Source organism: Capra hircus, chromosome 29 (assembly GCF_001704415.2).
Source record: "Capra hircus breed San Clemente chromosome 29, ASM170441v1, whole genome shotgun sequence".
In the NCBI taxonomy this organism is placed as follows: Eukaryota; Metazoa; Chordata; class Mammalia; order Artiodactyla; family Bovidae; genus Capra; species Capra hircus.
The window spans coordinates 43,348,795-43,373,078 of NC_030836.1; the positions used below are offsets into that span (position 1 = coordinate 43,348,795).

At 55.6% G+C, this 24,284-nt stretch overlaps 1 protein-coding gene across 14 annotated transcripts in view; it reads right to left on the minus strand.

The window, feature by feature from the left end:
• NRXN2 (neurexin 2) overlaps window positions 1-24,284 on the minus strand; it is a 110,288-nt gene that overhangs the window by 69,373 nt on the left and 16,631 nt on the right. For 11 of the 14 annotated variants that reach the window (XM_018043414.1, XM_018043403.1, XM_018043408.1 and 8 more), the window contains exons 3-6: window positions 17,747-17,764; window positions 12,800-12,829; window positions 10,554-10,625; window positions 5,925-6,226 (exon numbers count right to left, since the gene is read on the minus strand). In XM_018043414.1, the coding sequence (XP_017898903.1) occupies window positions 5,925-6,226; window positions 10,554-10,625; window positions 12,800-12,829; window positions 17,747-17,764 (422 nt within the window). The remainder of the gene's footprint in view (window positions 1-5,924; window positions 6,227-10,553; window positions 10,626-12,799; window positions 12,830-17,746; window positions 17,765-24,284) is intronic. The other 3 variants (XM_018043399.1, XM_018043402.1, XM_018043405.1) reach the window with 3 other exon arrangements.

Sequence of the window (24,284 nt, forward strand, 5' to 3'; positions counted from 1 at the left end):
GACTGGACCCTGGGATAACACGTGGTACAAAGACTGGTCCTATCGGCCAGTAGGACTGTTGGGAAATGAACAGGCCAACTACTCAGGGCAAGGAAACACTAGCTTCATGACAGCTACACCCAAGGCACCAAAACAGGTGCAAGTTCGCTGACAGCACTGCACCAGCCAAACAGGATAGGGGAGAAAGAAGCCCTGCAGGTAAAAGTCCAGCTACCGCTCTTTAGAAGTTAGAACTGGCTGTAGAAACTAAAACAAGGAAAAACCCATTTTCAACCTTCGTGGAAAACTTCACTTTTAACAAGTAGAAGAGTGAACTAAGAAACAAGACTAAGAGGGAAGAGCTGTGCGTCCAAAGCCCGGGCCTCCCACTGATGCATCAAGAGATCCAGGCTCCCTCTGACAAACAGCGACACTGCAGTGGCTCAGACAGGTGGCTGGGAGAGTGCAGACCCAGGACACGGTGGCCATGCCCGAGCGGGCAATGTGGCCAGACACTAAGTGGAGGCTCCACCAGAAGCCAGCTTGCGCCCATGATGAGGCAGCCCACACCTTCCCAGATCCTGGGATCTGGAGAGCTGGGGCTTCAGACTAACCACTGGGCAAGAAAGGCTTTGCCCCAGCCACAGAAGCAGCTGGAGGGCCCCTGGGGGACAGGAGCACATGGAGGACCATGCATGATGAGGGAGGAGGACATCAATCACAGAGGGAAGAGGTCAGTGACGACAGCAAGTGTAACTTACCACGACCAAGGGCTTTGGACAAAACCTTGCCCCGTCTCGACCTTGAAATCTCGACGTAGCTCTAGCCCCTCAAGAAAGTCAAGAAGGGGTTAATACACACAAATCACAACAATCTGGACGAAGGCAGTCTCTATGGAGCAAGGGAAACTCAGGACAAAGGAAAGAGGACTTGGATAAGATGGGCCCACTTTTTCAAGAGACAGCAGAACATTTAGATGGTTTAAGACATGGGGGCATCTGAGAATGGCAGGACCACAAGGCAAGCGACAGGCCCTTTAGCACTGCACACCAAGGTCAGCAGCCAGGCCCTCCCGGGAGGCAGAGGAATGGAGTCAGACAGACTCTCACCCTCCCACTCCCACAGGAGAGCCTTGGGCCAGCTCTTCAACTTGCTTTTCCCTCATTGGTGAATGCAAGTATCTCCCACTTCACAGGATTGTTAGAAAAGTTAGGTGAGATACAAAAAAGAAACGAGACCCTTGAACTTGGGGGCCCCATGAATGAGAGATATGAGGGTGCGATCTGAACAGTGCTGTAAGAAAGGGACAGGTCCTGATGAAACTCCAAAGAGAAGGCGGGAGCGTAAAGGAAGGAGTTTTTCCCAGAAGACAACAGTAGTTCCGGGCTCATGTGAAATAATTAGATCTGCTAATCTGTCCAAAACCTCACCAACTGGCTTCAAGGCAGAACCCAAAGGAACCAGCAAAACCACTAGAAAAACAAATAAAAACATTCAGTTTCTGGTACTAAGCCCTCAAGGGGAACTTCCCTGGTGGCCCAGTGGTTAAGAATCTGCCTTCCAGTACAGGGGACACAGGCTGGATCACTGGTCGAGGAACTGGGATCCCACCTGCGAGCAACTAAGCCCGCGCAGCAACTACTGGGACCACACGCCACAACTAGAGAGTCCATGCGCCGCGACTAAGGCACAACACAGACCAAAAAAAGCACTCAAGGAGCGCGCCACCTAGAAACAGAGAAGAGACAGGCACAAATTGACCACACAGATAGAGCGTGGTGACAGGGCCAGAACACAGCAAAAAGGGAGACTGACTGGGCAGGGGTGGGGATGGTGGCGGGGGTGGCTCAAGAAAGCCTTACAAAGGTGGTGAGATGCACTGGAAAACCCCACAACTAACGGTAAAGGCGGCAGGGAGCCCACGATGCTCACATGGTGCCAAGCCCGGGGCGTCACCTCAGTCACTCCTCAAAGGCCCCTCTCACCTCACACTGTTTACATAACTTGCCTCAAGTCACTCAGTGACTTGAACCCAGTCAGTCCAACTCAAACTCCAGCTCTAGGGTTTCACCCGGTGGAAAGGAGGGTGAATGGTGGTGTCCTCAGGGAGCACTATGGAAACGAAGCAGGCAACTCAGGAAGCCGGTGTAGACGGGGCATGCCCAGCAGTACAGTTAGGCCCTGAGGCAGGGTGTGTGACAGGCTGAGAGACCCAGAGGCTGAGCCATAAGGCAGGTGAGGGAGTCCCAAGTGCCTGCCGGACACCATCCTCGAAGGACTCCCTCCTTGGGGTCCAGGGGGCCTCCCTAAGAGGCGCAGCCTCATAGGAGCTGGGTGGGAGGAAGCTCCACATGATACGCCAAGGGCCAGCTTGTCTCCAGAGCTGGTGCTGGGTAGCTGGTCAGAGAGGAAATGGATTGGCACTTGGCATGTGTGGTGGGGAAGACACACCAGTGTGGGAGGAGAGTGTGCCCAAGATTAAAAATAGGCCTTAGGGATGGACCTGGTGGTCCAGTGGATAACACACCATGCTTCCAATGCAAGGGGCCCAGGTTTGACCCTTAGTTGGGGAACTAGATCCCACATGCTGCAGCTAAGCCTGAGCACCACATGCTCTAGAACTTGCTCTACACAGCTAGAGAAGCTGGCAAAGACCCAGCGTAACCAAAAAAAGAGGCCTCAGGGAATCCTCAGATGGAATCATTCTTGCCAAGATCACCCAGGAGACACCACTGGGCAGAGAGTCCTCAGGCCTGGATTCAGGGGGAAAGCAGAGCAAAACAAGGGTGTGGTCTCAGCCAGGCTCCCTCTGGCCCTGAATGCACTGTTCCAAAAGGTTCTGGATGATTCCAGGGGTCACTATCTGGTTCAGGGGAGGTGGGGAGAAATTCTGCCTCCTTCCAGTCTTAGGAGCTGGCCTCATGACCAACACCCAAAGCTGATGAACCAAGAGGAGGAAGGGAGACCCCCTCCATGTAAGTTCTGGGCCAGGCTCTCCCCGGGTGGCGGTCCCCCCATCGTTCTAATCACTTGGGGAAAACTAGGTGAACTCCAGTGCCCTCCCAGAGGCTGGGGCAGATGTCATTTCTCACATCACCCCTGTCCTTACTCCTGGCCACTCCTGACCCTACGTTACCCCTCAAATCACAAAAGGATCTTTCCAATCCCAGAATGCCACGAGGCCCTTGTCTGCACCATTTCTTCTCCTCGGCACTACCAACACTTGGGGCCAGATCGTTCTTTGCTGTGGGGCTGTCCTGTGCATTGGGAGATGTTTAGCAGTATCTTGGCCTCTACCCAGTAAATGCCAGTAGCACCCTCCCCAAGCTCTGACACCCAAAATGCTTCCAGACATTTCCAGAATCTCTTGGGGGCACCCCTCCCTCAGTTGAGAACCAGACACTCAAAAGGCCTGAGGAGGATGGACTTGGCAATGAATCCAGAGCACAGCCATCTCCCTGATGGTCACAATGACACAAAAAGGGCTGCAGCTCACACTTAAGGATGTGAACTTGAGTCAAATACAGCTCTCCAGAAACTCTTTCTAAAAAGACCTCTCAATCAAAGTCTTGAAGCAGATATCCCCTGAGCCCCGAAGGCTTGTGTTCGGGTCAATATGACCTGACTCTACTCTAACCGTCTGGTAGAGCCAGCCAGAGGAAGCGGTCTGCATCCGTCACCAGCTCAGACCCAGAACTCTGTGAGTGCCGGAGGAGGCTACTGTGAGTCACTGTCCATCCTGGAGCTGCGAGGCCAGGCCTCACCACTTCTAGGTGGCTTTCCCACCTTCCCTGGTCACAACCTCTCACACTTGCCTGTGTCTCTCGAGTTCCTAGAACATTTGAGATTCTTGCCACTTAGCTGGCGCTTGTGTGGATTGGTTCTGATCACTTTTAGCAGACTCATCCTGTCTCCTCAAGAGCCAAAGGGCTGGGAGGGTGGGACCATGTCTTTTTCCCCTCAGTACCTTGTGTAGGACTTCCTAGGTGGTGCAGTGCTAAAGAACCAGCCTGCCAGTGCAGGGGACACAGGAGACTGGGGTTCAATCCCTGGGTCAGGAAGATCTCCTGGAGAAGGAAATGGCAACCCACTCCAGTATTCTTGCCTGGAAAACCCCATGGACAGAAGAGTCAGGTGGGCTGCAGTCCAGGGGGCCACAGCAGAGTAGCGTTGACTGCACGACTGAGCACACATCCTGTGCAGACGGACAGTGCATTGGCCAGAGGACACACGGATAAGGACCCTGGGCTTGCAGTGTGTTGCCAAAGACAGCCCCAGGTGACAGCACCTGTCCTGGGCAGGGAACAGCAGCAAGAAGGCAACTCTGCCTAGCCCTGCAGTGAACAGGGTGGCGCCACAGGGCAGCCCTCCAGCCGGCTCAGGGGACGATGCAGCTCTTCCGAGCTTGGGGAGCACTGAGGACAGGTGCCTGGGTGGGAGCCCGACTACAGCAGGGAGCAGCGGCTTGGAAAGAGCAGGTTGGATTAGTCACGGTGTCCCGACAGCAAGAGGAAGTCACCGTTGAGGGGGATGCCCCATTAGATCGTGACTCAGGGGGTTGAAGAGGAGCAAGTAAGAACAACGTGAGGTCTGACGGCCCCTGCCCCCCAGGAGCCTTCGGCGGGAGGAAGGAGAGGAGGAGAAGGAAGTTGCCAGTGATGGTGAAGAGGAGAGACAACAGAAGTTCATGTACCAAGAAGTTCAGCCAGAACCAGGAAATAAGAGAAGGTACCGAGTGAGAGAAGAGCTCCAAACCAGCCCAGACGGTGCCTCCCAGGGCTCAGGGGTTCCACAGTCCTGGCTGCACTTAGCCTGCTAGAGTGGAGCTGGGAAAGCATCCCTGCCACCAGCCACGAGAGAAAGCGGTGGACCCAGAGAAAGGGACCAGCAGGCGCCTGGCACCCAGGCCCCAGGCACCAACCGAGCAGGGCAAGGAGTCTGGAGGTGGAGACGGAAGCCACCAAGGATGCACAGCGGCCTCATCTGCTTTCAAAAAAGGCTCTGGTTTGGAGCGCGCTTGAGGCAGGAACTTCTCAGGGCTGGAAACAAGCTGTGGGGGCTGCTGTCGAGCAGGAGCCTGGCCAGAGAGAGTCCTTCGCCTGCCGCAGCCTCCCTGCACCTTGTGAGAGGCAAGAGCTACTGAGGACAGAGTCGATGCCCAGAAGCATCGGCACTCCTCCAGAGTGGGGGGTGTCTGGGGACGCTGAGAAGAGCTCTGTCCTGACTGTAGGGGCTGCCTCAAGAGTCTCCTGAGCTCCTGCAAGGGCAAGCCTAGAAGCCACAGCAAGACAATCAAGAGCCCCTGGGAGAGCCTGCACCCCTTTGGAGGAACAGGACGGGACAGGAGAGAATTGGGGTGCTGCCAGAGGAGAGGCAGGACCAAGCACCTCTCCACCTGGTTCCCTGCTCACATCTGCTGCCCCGACCCTGCTCTGAGCCCAGCCCCAAAGGCCCTGCCTAAGGGCAGGCCACATCCCACCCCATGTGTCCTAGACTTTCTGCCCTAACTGGACACCTGCCCCTCCAGGGTCTGGCCAGTGTCTCCCCATCCCAGAGCACCCCCAGGGCCCATCATTCAGGTTCTGTCTCACCCCTCCATGTCCTGAATTGCCCTGCTGCCAGTTCCCCTGATGTTTCAACCCCAGCCCTTGAAACCTCAGCACCAAGTCACCAGCATCAATCCTAGCCCAGCCCTTCCTCTTCCCCCAGGCTCTGGCCGTGGACATCTCCGCAGCCTCCCCCCTAGCGTGGATCCTGGTCCTTGCAGCCTGCCCACAGCAGCCACACTCCTGGCCCCTACCAGCCCACCCAAAGCCTAAACATTCTTCAGAACCACACCCTGCCACCGGGCCTGATGCCTGGCCCCGCATCCCGGTGGCCTCGCTCCCCACTCCCATTCTGCCTCAGACGCCGCTGGCCCCTGGCCTTCTTCCTGCTCCCCCTACCTGGCGCAGGTTTCGAGTGACCCGGACATCGTGCCAGGCGTTGTCGTTGAACTTGCCGTTGACGGGTTCCACCAGGGCTTCAAAGGCTCCCGAGCCCAGGTTGATGACGAGCCAGACTGCCCCGGATTTGAGGGACAGGTTGACGTAGTCGGCCGACTTGCCCGTGTGCAGCATCAGCCCGTTGCGCTGCAGGGTGCGGAAGGCCAGCGTAATCTCGTCCGTGCTGCTCTGGATCGGGTTGTGTGACAGGTCGTAGCAGAAGAACTCATTGCCCTTGAAGGTCGCCACAAACTCTTCCTTGCCTGGATGCCGCCGTAGGGAAACGGAAGAGGGCTGAGCGGCGTGGGCACTCCAGACCTCCCTCTTCCCCTCCAGCCACCGGGCGTAGGTCCAGGGCACCCAGAGCCTCTCGATCCCAATTGCAAGCTGTAGGCTCTCTCCCCTCCTCCCACTGGCCCCCTCCTCTCTGGACCCCGACGTCTTTGCTGTCAGAAGCAGCTTCCTCCACGCCTAGCTCCAAGGCAGGAGGCTGCTAAGTGGCTCTCACACTGACAGCTGACAATTAAGCTGCCACAGGGCCAGGCGAAGCAGACAGAAGCGAACAGTCTCACCATCTCCTCCCCAACCAGCCCTCCCCCAGCCACTCCCCTTAACAGAAAGATGCGGAAGAGAAACAAGAGGCTGCACCTGAAGTCTTCCTAGAGTGTCCCCCTTTGGCGGGGCACCAAGGGTCTCCTGAGTGCAGCCCACTTCCCCCTCCTGCCTCTTTTCTGGTGATGGCCATTCTCACTGCCTGGGAACAGTCTCAAGTCTGACCACCTGGGATGGGACTCGTAGGCCTGCTTCATAGCACTGAGCAAATGGAGAGAATGGGGTGGGGGGCAAGGGGAAGACACATGGGAGGGTGATGTGGGTGACAGATGTGCCAGGGAGCAGGGGGCGGGGCTTACACAGGAGGCCACCTCGATGGCTGTCACCATCCGCGCCAACTTCCTAGTCCAACCTGAGAGGACAGTGCTGACAGGTCCTAGGTTGAGCGCCTCCCAGGGTGGCCAGAGGGCAGGTGTAGGACCCCTGTGTGCCAGGAGATGACTGGAGGCAAGATACACAGGCAGGCCTGGCTCGTGTGTGTGTGTGTGTGTGTGTGTGTGTGTGTGTATACACCCAGCATAGGGCTCCTTTCACTGGCACTCTAAACAGAAGTGAAAACAACTGGAAGGGCCTTAGGGGCATTTAGCTTTCTACAAATGGATGACAACGGCTTAGTGGTGGGAAGGTGGGGTCCTAACCCTACACCTTCACAAGCCAGAGCCCACATCCGTCAAGGGAAGAAAACGGGCCCTGGAGTCCAGGGAGCACAGAGGACCTGGACTCTGACAGGACTCTCCCAGCTGGGCCCACCCATCTCGCAGGTGAGGCTGGGAGTGAACGAGACAGCCGGCTGAGGGCCTTCGTGAAGGGCGGAGTTTCTCAGCACAGGCCCCCAAGCCCAGGAAGAGGCAGGGCATTCGGCCCTCAGAAGCCACCTGCCCACAATGTGCCAAGCCCCACCATCAGCACGGCGTGTGGAAGCCGGGGCTCTCTGGTGCGCCTCCTGCAGATGCCCCTCCCCTGCACAACAGCCCTGCTCTCCCTCCGGGCAGGCTGCCCGCAGACTCAGTCCTCACTGCCTCCGGATGCCAAGGCACCAGCTGCTGCCCCAGAGCCTGGCACAGCACTCGCTGCAGCTGGCAAGGCCCGGTTTCCTGAGGCTGTGGGGCAGCAATGGCTGGTGGGGCACGGGCCACGTGGGGACAGCTGGAAGCCCCACTCTGCCCACCTGAGGGCTCCAGCAGAGAGGGCCAGAAAACAAAGAGGAGTCAAGGAGAGACAAGGAGGGAAAAGTAGGGAAGAATGGTGATGTGGAGGCAGGCCATGTGGAGAAGGAGAAAGATGGACCATGGGGGACAGAAGGGGTCTGGAGACAGCACAGAGTTGGGAATGAGCAAGAGATGATGGGGAAGCAATCTGGATAAAGACAAGCACTAACCGGGAGGGGACAGGTAAGGGTGATGGAAGAGGGCCAGCAAGGAAAGGGGGACAGAGACCTCTAGGGAAAGGAAGCCAAGGCCTTGCTGTTTCCATAGCAACCAGGCCTGCTGCCCAGGCACTGGCAGAGCCGGGGGGCTCAAGGACCAGAAAAGGGAACGTGTTTGACCTTGAGTTTGCTCCATGTCCTAGTCTCTCCCGAAAGCCCGGCCTCCCCTCCCACTCCCTCACCTTCACGGCAGTCAAAGAAAATATTAAAAGGAGAGTCAAACAGAAAGAAAGGAAAGAATAAGGCAACCACGTGGAAAAGTGATTGGAACAGAACAAAAGAGCCCTGTGAAAAGGAGAGAGGCGGGCCTAGAGCCGGGCCCCAGCTGCCAAGGCAAAGTGGAGAGACGAGGCCATTCCTCGACTCTGCCGGGCTCCACTCCGGTCTCCTGGGAGAGGAGCCAGAGTAAACGTGTCCTCCATTGCCTGCCGCCGCCAGAGACCCAGCAGGCCAGGGATGGGAAGAGGCTTGGAGGAGCCAGAGGGAACCTGGAAGAACTGGAGGAGAGCGACGGAGAAGAGATGAGTAAATGTGAACCAGAAAACCCAAGAACGGTGGGAAGGACAGACAGAGACCTCCCTGGGGTCGGGAGGAAGCAGAAGGACCTCTTGGGATTGGTGGGGATGGGGGGGCCGTCTGTCAGGTAAGGATATGGGGGTCACCAGGCCCACTGAACTCCCGAGAGTGTGAAGCAGATCTGAAAGAAGCGGGACATGGAACAGCAGGGGGCGCTCGCTCCCATCCCGCCGCCGTGTAGACGCCCCAGAACTACAACTCCCAGCATCACTTGAACATTACCACTCCTAACCGTCCCTGGCACAGGCAAGGGGTCTCTGCTGACACTCGTTTGTCTCCCAGGGTCGGGGAAGTGGAGCCCTACCAGTGTCCCCAGTCAAGCTGGATGTAGCTGGAGACCAGCTGTTATGGTCCTGAACCTTTAAAGGCCGTGAGGGGCAGAGCAGCCGCCTCCTTTTCAGGCCCTGCTCAAAGCCCTCCTCTGGGAAGGTCTCCAGCCCCCTTAGCCCCTCCCTGCTCTCAAGCACTACAGCTGTCTGTTCTGCTCATTTGGCACTTACTGCCTAGTAACATCTTGTACTGCTCCCTTGAGAGGAAGTATGATGTGAAAAAGAAGACCTGGGCACTAATGCTGGCTCTTGCACCAGCTTTGTGACCTTGGCCAAGAGGCAGCATCTCTAAGGCCCAGCTTCCTCCTCAGGACAAAGAAGCTGATCAGCTGCCTACCTCCCAGGTTGCTGTGGGCATCTAGAAAGAGACTGGATGGGGTGAGGCTTCCTAAACTGTAAACCATTCCACAAATAAACGACTTGTGTTACTGGGATGTAACGTTCTGTGTGTGTATGCGCTGCCTCTCTCTCTCTCTCCATCAATGAATAAATTAACTCCTCTGCACAAAGTCTGCACTTTGCCTATACTTTGCATGTACCAACACTGTATTGTAGTTATTTGTTAGAACGTCAATGAGCCCCTTGAGGACAGAGCCCATTCACCCATTTAAAATAAATCTGCTGAGTACACGCCTACATATGTGCCAGGAGCCATGGAAAGCATCGGGGGTATATGAACGAAAATACCCAATCACTGTCCTCAGGGAGCTCGGTTGAGAGGGGGAGGCAACCAGGTAAAGTGACAGTTACGATGCCGTGTGGCGAGTGATATAATGAATGTGCAGACAAAGGGAACGCCGTGCAGAGTCTGGGGTTTGCCGAGGGAACTTGGGGGAGACTTCCAGCGCGGGTGGCCTAGCTGTTTTTCGAGAGTCAGCTGAAAGAGATACCAAACGGCTGGGGAAGAGGGCAGAGATGGCAGAAATCGAGGCCAACAGAACAGCACATCCTAAAGAACAGGACTTGATGGCCCTAGGGCTTGGCACCCGCTGGAGCTCCTTGAGGGGTTGCTTCCCTGCCCTGCAAACTTCTTAGGAAGAGATTCTCTTAAGAGATAGCCTTAGTGCAGGAAAAATAGGGAGCTTGAAACCTACAGCCCTGAGACAGGATAAAGGGCCCCAGGCTGGCCTCAGGGGCATTGGTGAGGTCAGTCTCCTCATCTGTAAACCAAGGGCCACAAGCCCTTCCACCAGCGGGGGGTGGGGGGTGGGGGGAGGGCGTGAAGGCTCACTAAAGTGACGCCTGTGTTACATACCTATTAAAAATGCCAGTGTCTTCACCAGAATCCCCCTGGGCTGACACCGAGCATGCCTTCAGAATGTGATGGTTAAACGGGGTGTCGAACCTGCTGCCCAGCCACTCTCCCAGGGAAACAGGTACTCTCAAGGCATCCCTGTTCTTTGGCCTAAACAACTGCCACAAGAAGACATCTGTGTTCTAGAAATAGGTCATCAGGACAACAGGGCTTTGGGAAAGAGATGGAGCTCTGTGACCCTTCACACCAGGGCAGGTACTACGAGTGCGGGGTAGACCTCAGAGCCAGGAGAAGGCTCGAGGCCTCTGTTGACTCTGCTGCCCTCCAGAAAGTGAAGTTGGCCTGCGGGGGTGGTAAGGGCTGGGCTCTCTGGGGACCGTGGGGTCACTGACCTTTTGACGACTGGTGCACATCGCCGGCTCCTCCTCTCCCGGCCCCCCCCTCGGAGAACAGTAAGGACCCTACTGGAGAAGCAGAATTGGGGAGTCAGGCACAGGGGGCTAGCCAGGCAGTCCCACCCCAGCCTTGAGGTGATAGAGGGCCTTTTCCAGGGCAGAGCACCTGCCTGGAGGTACAGTGAGGGTGGGAGTGTGCTCTGGATACTCATCTGCTTCAGGGCCTCTGGAGAAGGAGCTGGTTGACAAACCAAGAACACCAGCCCCACGAACCCCATCAGACTCAGCCACGGATTCCACCCCTTGCCCAGGGCTGGGGAGATTAGGATGGAAGAGCAGAGGCCTCATTGCTGGCTGAGGAGCCCCTTCTGCCCGACCGCCTGCCAATGGGACAGCCCTCTGGTCCTGGGGGCCCTGAACGTTCACGGCCACTCTCGACCCCGACCTGCTGGGCCAGGTTCCTGCTCTTCCGCTCATGCAATCGCTTGACACAGCAACCCCTCTTCTAAAACCGCCCCCGTTCCCACACCAAACCCCTCTTCTGTTCTCTGCCATATTCAAGGCAAGCCTGCTTCTCCGTCTACAGCTGTTCATTTACTGCAGTGTGTGCTCTCAAGGTTGCCTTCGTCCACTTCTTGGCCAGTCAGACTGAGGGGCTTTCCAGGGGCGGGGTCACACTCCCTTGGCTCCTGGTCCTTGCATGGTGCCCGCAGCAGGGCCGTGCACACCAGCAGGTCCTGCCAGGCCAAGCTCACCGTGGGGGCAGGAAGGCCTTTCTCAGGGAGGACATCTTGCTCCCCACTGCCCAGTCCCCTGACCCTGGGCCTCCTCTCCAAAGTCCCCGCAAGCACATGTCGCCACATCTGGGCCCCAGGCTGCCTTGAGCTCTCTGCCCACCCCGACCAGTGACTCCCAGGCACCACAGCTACCACCAGCCCCTAGGAGATGGTTCTTGAGGGGAACTCAAGGATGGAGTTTAAAAGTCCCTGTCTGGGCCCTGACTCCAACCCCAACCCCCAGAACTAAAGCTAGAATAATGCCTGAGCTGTGGCCTTTCGGGGGTGGGGTGGGGATGGGGGTGGGGGCTTTAGGGAATCCTTCAGGCCTTCATCTATGACAATGGTAAGCCATAGCTGGCATCTCCAGAACCAGGCACTGAGAGGCAAGAAGGATGTGAATCAACCCACCAGGCCCTGACTACCCACTCGGGACTTCCTCCCTTCACACATTTCTTGCCATAATTTCACATCCCTGCACGAATTCCAGGTCTCTACCGCCCCAGGCCTAAATCCATCACATTCCAGATCTCAGTCTCTCCCCACAGCCCAGCCTGCATCCTGTAGGCCTCTCCTGCTTACAGGCTAAGACCGTCACCCCATCTCTCTGGAAGGTGAGCCCCGACAGAGAACCACCCTGGGCAGGGGAGCAGTGCCTGAGGGTCTGGGAGGGAGTCAGTGACAGGAAGGTCAGAGCTGGGGGATCGTGGTCAGGACTCCTGGGCTCTGTCTCCAGGTTTGCTGAACACCAGGGCTTTTAAAGACGGTAAGGACTTGGTCGAAGGGAGGCTAAAAATAGCTGAGCAGTCCCAACGGTACCACCAATTAAAGGCTGTGTAATCACTAGCAAGTCACTTCATCTCTCTGGGCTTAAATGCCCTCATCTGTCAAACAGGGTCAGGAGACATCCTCAGGTCACCGGCGAGGGTGTATGGGCCGGGGTGGGGCGGCACGGGGGGCTGTGGAAAGGGGGCATCCCACAGCAGCAGAGTGAGGGGAATGAGGCTGCCTAAAATCCTCTTCCTCCAGCCCATGCTTTTCTCTTTGTATTTGGGTTCACAGAAGAGAAAGAATGATCAGAATGACTGGAAGGAAATAAAACACCACCATGAGAAAGAAAAAAAAAAAAGAAGCAAGATACACTATCAGGAAAACGCAAAAAAGGTGACTGGAGACAACGGCAGGAGTTCAAACATCTCTTGATGTCAGAAACCAAGGTGGGATGAGGGCGGATGGAGTGAGTCGGGGGAGTTAGGGGAGGGGAGAGCACACACCGGGACCAGCCCCCCGCCCCCCTGCCCCAGCACCCAATAAAATAAAGCTATGGCAGAGGAAGAGGGTAGGAAGGCAGGAAGGAGGCGGGGCAGGTGGGGGAGGGGGAGGGGTGGGGAGGGGGCGGGGCCAGAAAAATCCAGGCGCAGGTTGGGGGCCATCCAATCCAAACCAAACCAGAGCTTCAAACCATACCTTCGCTGTTTAACGTCAGGTGAGCCGGACCTTGGAAAGGGGAAGGAGAGAAAGAAAGAGAGGAGAAAAAAAAGAAGAAAAAAAGAAAGAAAAGGGGAAAGAAACAAAGAAAACACGAGTCATCAAAATCAGCCAGAGAGAGGGGAGAAAAAAGCTTTTGCTGCCACAATTTAAAAACCCTTTTAACTTGTGACAGACATCGGGGGAAAGCCCCCAGCCCAGAGCTGAGGGGAGGGGCCCCGATGCCGAAATAGAAGGTGGAGGGCACCAGAGGGGGAGAGAGAGAGAGAGAAGGGGGCGCCGGAAAGGGGGACCGGGTACAGGCAGAACCAGAGGAAGGAGGGGGCAGGGAGTTACTGCAGGGGAGAGGAGAGTTTGGTTTCTTTTTTTTTCTTCTTGCCGAAAAAAAAAAGGAAAAGGAGGAGAAGCATGAGGCTGGGAGGGCTGCTTTTTCCTTTTTCTTTTTTTTCTTTTTTTTTTCTTCCGGGAGGCGGAGAGAAAAAAAAAACAGTCAACGAGAAAAACGATTCGGATGAAGGAGAAAATAAAACACGACACAAAAATCAAAGCCACCTGGAGAGAGAGAGAGTGTCCTGTTAGCATGGGATTGAGCTAGCAAGCGGGATCTCCACCCTCCACCCCATCCCACGAGCCTGGCAGAGACAGAAGGACTGGGGCACGAGGAGTCTGGGCCAGGACAGCCTCTCCCACCAAAGGAGGCTGTGGAAAAGCCTCTATCCAGGCCCCATCGCCCAAGCTGCACCCCCCACAGCCTTGGAACGGGTAGCAGGGACCTTGCACACCCGGGTTCTGCGAGAAAATGGGGGCTCAGGAGGACAAAGAGCAGCAGCAGTTAGGAGGAAGCAGAATCTAGGGGCATGCTGGGTCAAGGAGGGGATCTTGGGACGTCTCTGGTGGTCCAGTGGCTGAAACGCCACACTTCTGCTGCAGGGGGCCCCAGGGAGTCCGGAAACTAAAATCCCACATGCCCTGGGGCGTGGCCAAAAAATTAAATAAAGAATGGGGGTCTGGGACCTTCCATGGGGAGACCTGGGAGGCTAGGCCAGCACCCTCTGACAGCAAAGACAAAAGAGGTCAGCCAGGACCCCCAGGAGGGAGCTCCCTGAGAGGCCAACACACCTCACTCAAAACTATTTTATGAAAAAAACAAAACCTATTCTACAGATCCTCTTTCTCCAGCCAGGTCCCCTCCGAGCTGCCCCAAGAGCTGAATTTTAGAAATGGGAAACACCCGCCCTACATCCAAGACTGAGAGCAAGATTAGTTGGGATTTTTTTCAGAGTTGCCTTGGTCCCTTGAGAGAGCCTTGTCAGCTCTGATTTGGGGGCCCCCTCGGCCTTGGGGGGAGAGACTCTGATCCACTCGACCAGTACCCAAGTCCCTGAAAGGCACCAGGCAAGAAAAACTCCCCTTCAGAGAGGCTAGCAGCACCAGGCCCACAGCTGAGCTGAGAGCCCGGGGCTCCCCTAGGCAACCAGTCAGTCCCACCAACCTCCACCCTCACCTTCCCACCCCTGCACCCGTGGGGTCTGGCCAAGCGAGTGAGGAAGGAACGGCCTTGCAGCACCGCATCACCCTTGGAAACCACCCCAGGGGCTGTGATCATGAGATGTGGGCCCTGGAGGCAGAAAGGCAGGATCAGGACAGAAGATAGGGGAAAGTGCCCCAGCTGTCTCTGAGGCAAGGCTGAGGGTCAGGATGCCTGGGTTCCAGAAAGAAAGACAGCAAAAAGGCCAGAAGGGCATGGTGGAGGGCCAAGGGCCTGGGCCCTGAGCAAGATGGGCGAATGGTTCCTGCTGCCCCCTTCTAGTCTCTCCCCACCTCTGGGTCCGAGGCCAGCTGGGGGAGGGGAGCACAGCTGCTGAGGGCTGCCTCTGGACAGAAGAGCTCTTGGGGAGACACAGGTTTCAACCACAAAACTGGAGGGAACCCAAGTATTTGGACGAGTCTCATTCCTTGCTCCGAATGCCCCCACCAACTGTTTCCCCCAAAACTACCATCTTTTTCCAAACCCCCTACTTGCAGGACCCAGACCTGGGGCCCTAGCCCCTCATCCAGGTCTTCCAGGCCCAAGAGCCGAGTGCCCTGTGAACCCCGCTTCTGTCCCCACAGGCCTGCACCAGCACCACTGCTGGGGGCAGCGGCTTCTCCGCCTTGCAGACCCTTGCACTGCCCGGCTCCCCGCCAGCCTCATTAGCATGCGGCACTCTCCTCTGTCACCACGGCAACCAGCTGCTCGGTTCCCTCAGGCGTGACAGCACCAGCCATCTTGGGGAAGGGGAGGCCGGTTCCCTGCCCCGTCGTCTACCCATCAACCCGCAGCTCAGGCCAGCCTGGCCCGAGCGTACCCTCCCTAAAGCCTGCCTCACCACCCGGCCTGAATTCTCTGCTCTCCCCAGGCCCTGGCCCTCCTCCTTACACCCCTCCCTGCTTCCACCTGTGGCATCAGCCCCTCCGCAGGTCCCTGAAGAAGAGCCGGCAGCGACGGATGGCATTACTAAGGGTCCTTTCCTAGGGCACTTTGGCTGCTTCTGGGTCTCCTCTCCCTGCTACAAAAGGCTAGAGGGAAAGGAGCCAGGGTTACCAGGATCCTCAAAAGGAGATACTTGACAAGAGCCTGGGGAGCACGATGGCTGGGTTCCTGGGAGAAAGCTAGGCCTGAGCCAGTGTCCAAGGACCGGAAAAGGGGGCGAAGGCACGGAGGACTCAGAAATCTGAAGGGGGACCCGCAGAGTCCAGAGCATAGTGCCACCGAGGAGTCCCCCAGTCCACCCCCATGAAACCACCACCTGGCAGACCTACTGCCCCACTCTTAGCCGTACCCCCTCACTCTCCTACCAAAACCCCAGGGAGGACCAGCATTGAAAGAAGAAAGAGGGCTACGGGGGACAAGACTGGAAGACACAAGCAGCCACGCCACAGAGACACACAGATGAATCACATCCCTGCGTGTGTATACACACACATACATACACACACACACAGAGCCACAGACACACACGGCTGTCCAACCACTGACAGGCAAGGCCTCATCCAGACCAGCAGGCCACCATGGTGTCCCCAAGAGATGGCTCAGGGGGCTCAGTCCCCACTGTCCCCGCAACCCAGCTCCTCTCTTGGCCCTCTAGTCTACTTGTTTGGAGAACTGTTCCCTGTTTTCTCCCCTTCAGCTCCAGGCCACTGCGCCTCCCCTACCAGCCCTCCGGCTTCTTCTCCAGGCCTGGCTGTTCCCCAGCAGCCTTCTCCCCTTTCTGCCCCTCCCTGCGCTGCCTGCTTCCTCTTCCCGCCTCTACTTGCCCCCCTCCTCCCTCTGGTCTGTCTGCCCCCTCCCCACAGGCTTTCTCCTCCACCCTTTCCCCCTCTTCCTCTTGCATCTCTCCCTTTGTTCCGGAGGAGACATGACATCAAGAGCAAGTAAAAGTCACATCAGCACTAAATCTTATCTCCAGCCCTCAGAAGGCTGCGTCCACGCAGACGCGCATACTCTCTCTCTCTCTCTCACACACACACACACACACACACACACACACACACACACACACACACACAGGTAAACACTGACACACGGAGAGACAGACCCAGACAGGACAGATGCAGACACAGATGCAGACGCTTCTACAGAGGCTCCCGAGACGCGGGCCACAAAAGGCAGGACGCTGGAGAGGCACACAGCTCTGCACACACTCAGACGCGTACACAAGTGTACGTGTACAGACGTGCACTCAGATACAACAAAGCCGCATGAACATGTGTGCACGCAGGCTCACACACACACACGCACGCGCACATGGGTGCCTGCCTACAGGATCAGGGCACCTGAGGACACTCCAGGAGAAGGGACAGCGGGGAGAGAGACGAGCCAAACGTGGACACCACGAGGGAAAGGGGATTCCAGCCCCACACTCAGCCAAGCCCCCTTGCCTTTCTGCCCCAGACTCCTGCATCCAGGGCACAGTGGGCTGCCCACATGCTTCCGAGTCCCGCTGCTCCAGGAACAAAGTATGAGACAGGTTTGGTGACCAGGACCCTCTCTCCCTCCCAGCCCCCTGCCTGCCCTCCTGTGGGGGCCACGCGAGCTCCACTGCAGCCCTGCCTTCAAGCCTGGACCATCCAACCCAGTTTTTTCTCCCTGATCTGGTCCACCTCGAAGAAGGAAAAGAAACATGGAAAAGCACAGTGAGAGGAGAAGGTTCAGAGAATGACAGGAACCCAGAGGGAGCCCGGGGAAGGACAGAAACAGAGAAAGAAGTCCAGGGACAGAGCCCTGGAGAAAAAGAGGCAGAGACAAAAACCAGAGAGAGAAAAGGCAAATGAACCAGAAGACAGGGAAAGAGTGGACAGAGGGACCCTGAAGCGAGGCACGCTCGGCGCCTTTCCTGGGCCTGGGCTGAAGGAAGAAGCAGACCACCCTACCTACTCATGCCAGCCCAGGGGACGGGGGACTGCAAGTGTGTCAAAGAGGAGAAACGGCCACCCAGCGCACACACCCTGACCCAGGGACCCGACCCGCTACCCCTGGCCTGCACTCTTCAGACCCCAGAGCGAATTCTACCCGAGCCCCCAGGCCCTGGCAGTATGGCCCTTCTACGCTTCCTCCCCTGGGCTGAGCAAAAACATATCTTCTCAGTCATTTCTGGACACCTGTGAATCTTCAGCCCCACCCCTCCAGCTCCACTCCCAGTCTGGTCTCCTCCCAGGGAGGAAGGCAGGCCGGTGGGCAGAAGGGCTGAGGACAGGCAGTGGAAGGACTGGCCCTGCGGGGCCGTTCTCCCCAGCAGACCACAAAGAGGGGACAGGTTGGGGGGTGGGCCAAGGCAGCCAAGAGGACATCGTTCCCTGGGCCCCCCCACATGGGCAGGGGAGGGGGCCGCCAAGACCCCCAGCAAGTGATCCACCACCTCCCAGCGACCAAGAGGCATCACTCACCTTCCATGGGGTGCTCCTCTATAGGCCAGCGAGGTTCAGGAAGGGGGAGGCAAAGAGAGAGAGAAAAAGAGGGCCGTTAACGCGGGTACCAAGGACAGGCTCCACGCGGAGTGATGGGAGGTGGGTTTAAGGTCCTAGCCCGCCCAGGCCTGGACACAAGTCACCCAACCTGGAAGGCCCCTGGGGGATGAGAGACCAATCTGTTCCCTGAGTCGGCACCTCACACATAGGGTCACACAGCCCAAGGGGACCTGAGCCTAAGTCACATTTCAGGAAACTGAAGCCCAGGACAGAGATGCAACCGTTCAAGGTCACGTGGAGAATCAGAGGCCAGGCCAGGAGCGGCAGTCAGGCGCCCAGCCTCCCCCAGCACGCTCCTCCCTGCACGCCACCGCGTCTCAGAGACAGATGGGGACACACTCATGCAGGGCTCACCCTCACTGACACACTGACACACATAGGCACTTCGTGATGCAGAGACCTGTATAATCTCTCACACAACTCACACCTGAGACCTTTGCACACTCAGACCCAACCGTGCTTCCCATCACCACCCTTGGGGTTGGGGGGTTAGTACACAGCTTCTGTCGCAAACTGCTGCGCGACTCCCATCCCAGTCACTCAGCCTCTCTGAGCCTCCAGTGCCTCTCCAGGGTGGAGATGGGTGGACTAGGGCCCCTCTGAGGCCCCTTCTGGCTCTGGTTCTGCAATTCTGGGATAAATGACTTTTCAACAGCTGGCTGAGACAAAATGCCCCCAGGCTGGATGGGCTACTTCAGTGGTAGAAGGGGGTCAAATTTGGGGGGGCCAGACTGAACCCACCCTTCTGTCATGCCACAGCCTTTGGGCAGTCAGCCCTCACCGCTTAGGGGCCCGCCTGAGCCTGTCCCTCGGGCTCACCACGTAGGTCAAGAGGGAAGGAAGGAAGGGAGGGAGCCGAGAGGCGATTCCTTCAACTAAGCTCAAGAAGGCTGGGCTCACACACATGCACACATGTGTAAGTGGACCCCAGGATACACACATGCACAGGCAAACAGCTGTTCAGGACACACTCATGCCCGCATGCACACACTTTGTGTTATTGTCTCATCCGCTCTCAGGGTTAGGGTAGCTCCAGAAGCACACACTGTCATTTGTCACATCTTATACCCGCCCCCACAGCACACACAGGCTCCATGCAGAATCAATACCCGCGCTGTGATCTAATACACAATATGAGCTGCACACCACTCCCCACTCCCTCCAGGGGCTGGAGGCCCACCCAACTCCACCCCCTGTGAGGAACACAGCTCCCTTTTTTGTCTATGATCTATCATCCCCCATTTTCAAACCCACACACACAAGCCTGCACGTATCTACATGTGTTACACACACACTTCTCTACAACCCAGGGCTTCTTTTACCTGGCAGCCGCATCCCCCAATAGCCATGTATACAATGACTTGCTTAAATAAACTGAATCACAGGACATTTATGGTGGGGAGGGGAGCTGGCTAGGAAGGGGCCCCCAGGAAAACCCTTGGGCTCTCGTGAGCAGCCCTGTGTCTGGGATCACTTCGGCCCCCGTGTGCTGGGGCCTTGGCCGGTCAGCACACTCATCTCTTCAGCTCTGGCACAAACAAGCAGGCTCGGGGTTTCTGGATAATCCAACATGGCAGGGATTGCAAACCCTATTCCCACCTGCCACAAAGGTGGGTCGTGCTACACTCAGGAAGGTCGAACGACCAAGTATAGCTTGCTGCCTGCACGAGTCCCCTGTCTCCTGGCTTCCTAGCGAGGCACCTGGGGACTCGTTGGCCTCTTCTTCCTGGCTGCACTTCGCTTTCTGCTGATTCACCTGTGCCCCTCACCTGCCATCATGGGCCCCTCCAGGCTCAGCCCCATGCCCTCCACTCCTCTCTCTTCTCCCGCCCTCCTCCGTGAGAGCTCACTTTTATGGTGGAGGGACCCCCAAACCTGTATTTGTAGCCCTGGCCTTTTCCCTGCAGGCCAGTTCTGCACCCACGGCCGTGCGCTCAGCAATCACTCAATTCCTGACACCCAGCCCCTGCTCAAGCCATGCTCGACATCTCCACCCTCTGCAACTAAGTGCCCATTTTCCTGCCTTCAGCAAAGGCACTGCTTTCAACAAATGCTTCTTTTTTTTTAATTTTATTTTTCAGCTGCACTGAGTGGCATGTGAGATCCTAGTTCCCAGACCAGGGATTGAACCCATGTCCCCTGCACTGGAAGCCAGGGTCTTAATCACTAGACTGCCAGGGAAGTACCTCAACCAACACTTCTTATGGAGTATATGCCCCACACGCTGCCACACTCCAGAGATGCCATGAGTCAGTCACACATTGTGTGCCATCACACACCAGCTTCCGGGCAACCCTCACAAGCTTGGTATGTTATCTCCCTCCTTTGCACAGAAAAGGACACTTGCCCAGGAGCACAAAATCACCTCTGCCTCTGCCCACTGCACTCCTTGGTCATCAGAGCCCCCACACTCACCCCTAACCTGGGTTCCTGCCTTAGTCTCCTGCCAGTTGGTCCCCCCACCCAAACCCCGCCTGGCTCTCTTGGTACACGTACCAGACACACCTTACTAAGTACCATCGTGATCAATACATAGGCACACACACGCACGTGGGAAGAACTTCTCAGTGGCTCAGGTACAAACCTCTTCTGTGCTCCTGACCTGCCTACAGAGAAGCGTGACCCGAGTGGCTCACAGGCTGAGTGTCCTCCTGTCCACGATGGCCCCTTCCTCCTGCTGGCCTTCCCTGATCAGATCAGGCACCCAGAAAGCAGCCTTGATCTTTTTTTTTTTTTCGTATACCAATCACCAGGTCCTATCAATTCCAGCTTCTAAAACTCTAAAAGCTCAGCTTGACTCCCTGAAACCCTTTCCATCCCTTGATCACCATCAGCACAGCCCAAGGCCAGACCCTCCTCAGACCCTCTTCTCAGAACACTCTTAAAGGATCTCCTCCTACGGCAGTCTTTTTACCCTGTAATTCACAGTCCAAGCACCACCAAAGTGGTCCAACCAAGTCATGACTCTGCTTAGAACTCTTCAAGGCTTCCCAGGACCTACAAAATCAAGTCCAGTCTTTTTTTATTTTTATTTTTAGCTGCACTGGGTCTTCGCTGCTGCGCCCAGACTTTCTCCAGTCGTGGCAGGGGCTACTCTTCATCACAGGAAGGGCTACTCTGTCGCAGTGAGCAGGCTTCTCACTGCAGTGGTTTCTCTTGTTGTGGGGCACGGGCTCCAGGCGCTCAGGCTCAGTAGTCATGGCAGATGGTCTTAGTTGCTCCACGGCATGTGGGATCTTCCCGGACCACAAATTGAATCTGCATCCCCTGCATTGCAAGACGGATTCTTAACCTCTGGACCACCAGGGAAGTCCAAGTCCAGTCTTTTTTTGTTTTTCTTTGGGTTGTTTTTGGGGGGGTTGTGCCGGATCTCAGTTGCAGCACGCAAGAATTTTGTTGCAGTGTGCAGAATCTTTGTGGCAGCATGCAGGATCTTAAGTTGCGTCACACAAGCTCTTAGTTGTGGCATGCAGGATCTAGTTCCCTGACCAGGGATCAAACACCAGCTACCCACGTTGGGAGGGCAGAGTCTTAGCTACTGGACCACCGTGGAAGTCCCAGTCCAATTTTCTTGAGAAAGTCCATTTGAGGTTTTACCACAAACCTCCCCTCCTTGCAACAATCCAGGCTCCAGCCACTCCACGTTTCCCTAATATGCCATGTGTCTATACATACTATTCCCTCAGCTGCCTGAGAAGTCGACTCCTGCTTCCAGACTAGGTCAGTCTATGTAGGTCTGTGTTCTGAGCTGATCTCCTAGCCATCCATCCTGCTTTTGTGCCAGTTCTCAAGATGTACCTTGGGTTGTTATTTCACTTCAGATCTCTATCGCGATTGTGTTTCCATGTCTGCTTCCTGGCTGGACTGTGAGATCCCCAAGAGCAAGGACAATGTCTCATTCATCTCTGTGTATCCAGCTGCTCACACAGTTCCTGGCTCAGAAAAAGGCAGGCCTGTGTTTGTTGAATGAATAAAAAGTTAAAAGTGAACAATCCTCACTTACCCAACACTTTGGGTGAGGCTGACTCTTTCTGTCCACCATTTCCCTACTGTTAATACTTCATCAATAGATACTATTACTCCCTCAGAAAGATGGGGAGACCAAGGCTCAGAAAATGGAAGAAATTTTCCCAAGGCCACACTGCTGGGCAGAGGGGCAGAATCAAAATCTGAACCAAATTTGTCTGGCTTTAAAAGTTCTGATGGGCTGCATTTTGGGCCTGCAAGTCAAGATTTCTAGAAGCTGGTTTTAATCTGCTGTTCCGATCTTATTTCCCATAAAGCACAACCAGGGACTTCCCTGGTGGCCCAGCCAGCATCTAAGATGCGGCACTTCCAATGCCTGGATTCCATTCCTAGTCAGGGAACTAGATCCCGCATGCTGCAACTAAGACCCAGCACAGCCAAATAAATAGGTAGTTTAAAAATAATAATAAACCACAACCATCTTGGCCTGATACACTCAACTCACATCCTCTAGACTCTGCACTTAAGCCGTTTTCCTGGCGATAAAGCCCTAGCCTTTCCTTTACCTCCACAAATCTCACTCAGCCATCCTTCAAGATCTAGCCAAGTTCTACCTCCTCTTTGAAGCCTTCTCTTAGACCACGAGGGTTAATAATCATAGTAGCATTTATTGATCACTTAGAATAGTGCCTGGCACATCGTAAAGTGAAAGTGTTAATCGATCAGTCATGTTCACGTCTTTGCGACTCCACGGACTGTAGCCCGCCAGGCTCCTCTGTCGATGGAATTTTCCAGGCATTCAAGAATACCAGAGTGGGTAGCCATTCCCTTCTCCAGGGGATCTTCCAGGGTCAGGGACTGAACCCCAGTCTCCTGCATTACAGGCAAATTTTTTACCATCTGAGCCACCAGGGAAGACCTAAGGGTTTCCATTTGTTGTTGTTCAGATGCTAAGTTGTGTCTGACTCTTTGCGACCCCAGGGACTGCAGCATGTCAAGCTTCCCTGTCCTTCCCCATCTCCTGGAGTTTGCTCAAACTCATGTCCATTGAGTCAGTGACATCATATTTCCATGTATTCACTTATTTAGTCCTCACAACAACACATGACCTCCATTTCACAGAGTAGAACATTGAAAAACAATGCGATTCAGCAACTTGTCCAGGTTCACACAGCCAGCAGTTTGCAAACCCGAGATTAAGCCCAGCAGCCCATGCTCTTAACCATTCCACCCTAGGAGGCTCTCCTTGGGAACACCTACCTCATCTCTGGGATCTTACAGCAGTCGCTCCCCAGCCAGCTCTCTCAGCTGTCCATCGCTTTCTGCCTGGAGCTGTCTCCAACAGCAGAAGCTGTCAGGACCACAGGTATTAGATGCCAGAGCTGACAGAGTGATTCCACATATGTGACCTCATTTACTCAACTTTCATACACGCAGGTCTTGACTGCCTCCCCAGAGGGCATAAATGGTATTGTCTTGGCTAACATGAATTCAGGATTCCGGCAGATTCATTATCAAGGACAGTGATGAAGACCAGAACCAAAGAAAAGAAACAGTGCTGAGCAGCCACAACCGACATGATAACAGCTATACATTAAAAACTGTTATTTTCTCATAGGGGAGCCTCTCACACCCAACCCAGAATCCGCTCTCTGTTAGTGACACACAATTCTAACATGCAGGGAATGCTGATTTCCAAATTCACAGAGAGCAGGGGTGGGGGTGGAGGGTTGCCACCTGACAAATCCTCCAAAGGGCGGAGGTGGAAAAACTAGAAAAAGCAAACATAAGAACACAAAAGTACAGCAGTCTGGCATTATTTCAGGCAGGGACATACCTCAACAAAGGAAGCACTGAGTGACAGTCCAGGGCAATACCTGAGGGGAATCACGACAGCCTGAGTCTTCCAGAAAAGGCTAAATCACCTTCCAAATGTGCTTAGGCAGGCAGGGAGGTGTGCAACATATTTTTTAAAGATTTCCATCTGAAATGTTGTAAATGGTGGTGAGTTGTGTATTTTAATGGGATAATGCCCCTCTTTTCAGGAGGAGTTCCTCCCTGAGGGCTCCGGAAGGCTGAGAGTTTACCGATCGATTTCCACTGCCCTCTCTCAGTGGTAGAACAGCCGGCCGACAAAGATGGGAACACACTCATCACACACTGGCTGCAAGAAGAAGCTGTATCCCAAGGAATCTGAGGTGGTTACTGGTTTCGGATGAAACACCGTCCCGAAGCACCTCCAATACACCAAGCGCAGGCCATCCACGACACAGCTGACTGACCGCATCTCCTTTTCAAAGGCAGTGTGGAGAAGGTGGGAGCCCCCAAAGTCAGTTCAGGTTCAGATCCCAGCTCTTAATCTCACGGGGCGGTCATGCCTTCAACACACACAGCAGACGCCCACTAGCTGTGAGGCCCTGCTCTCTCCTCCCTTGACTGTGATCTGATTCCCATTCTGTTCTAACTGCTCTCTCCCAGTGTCTGCGGCTGC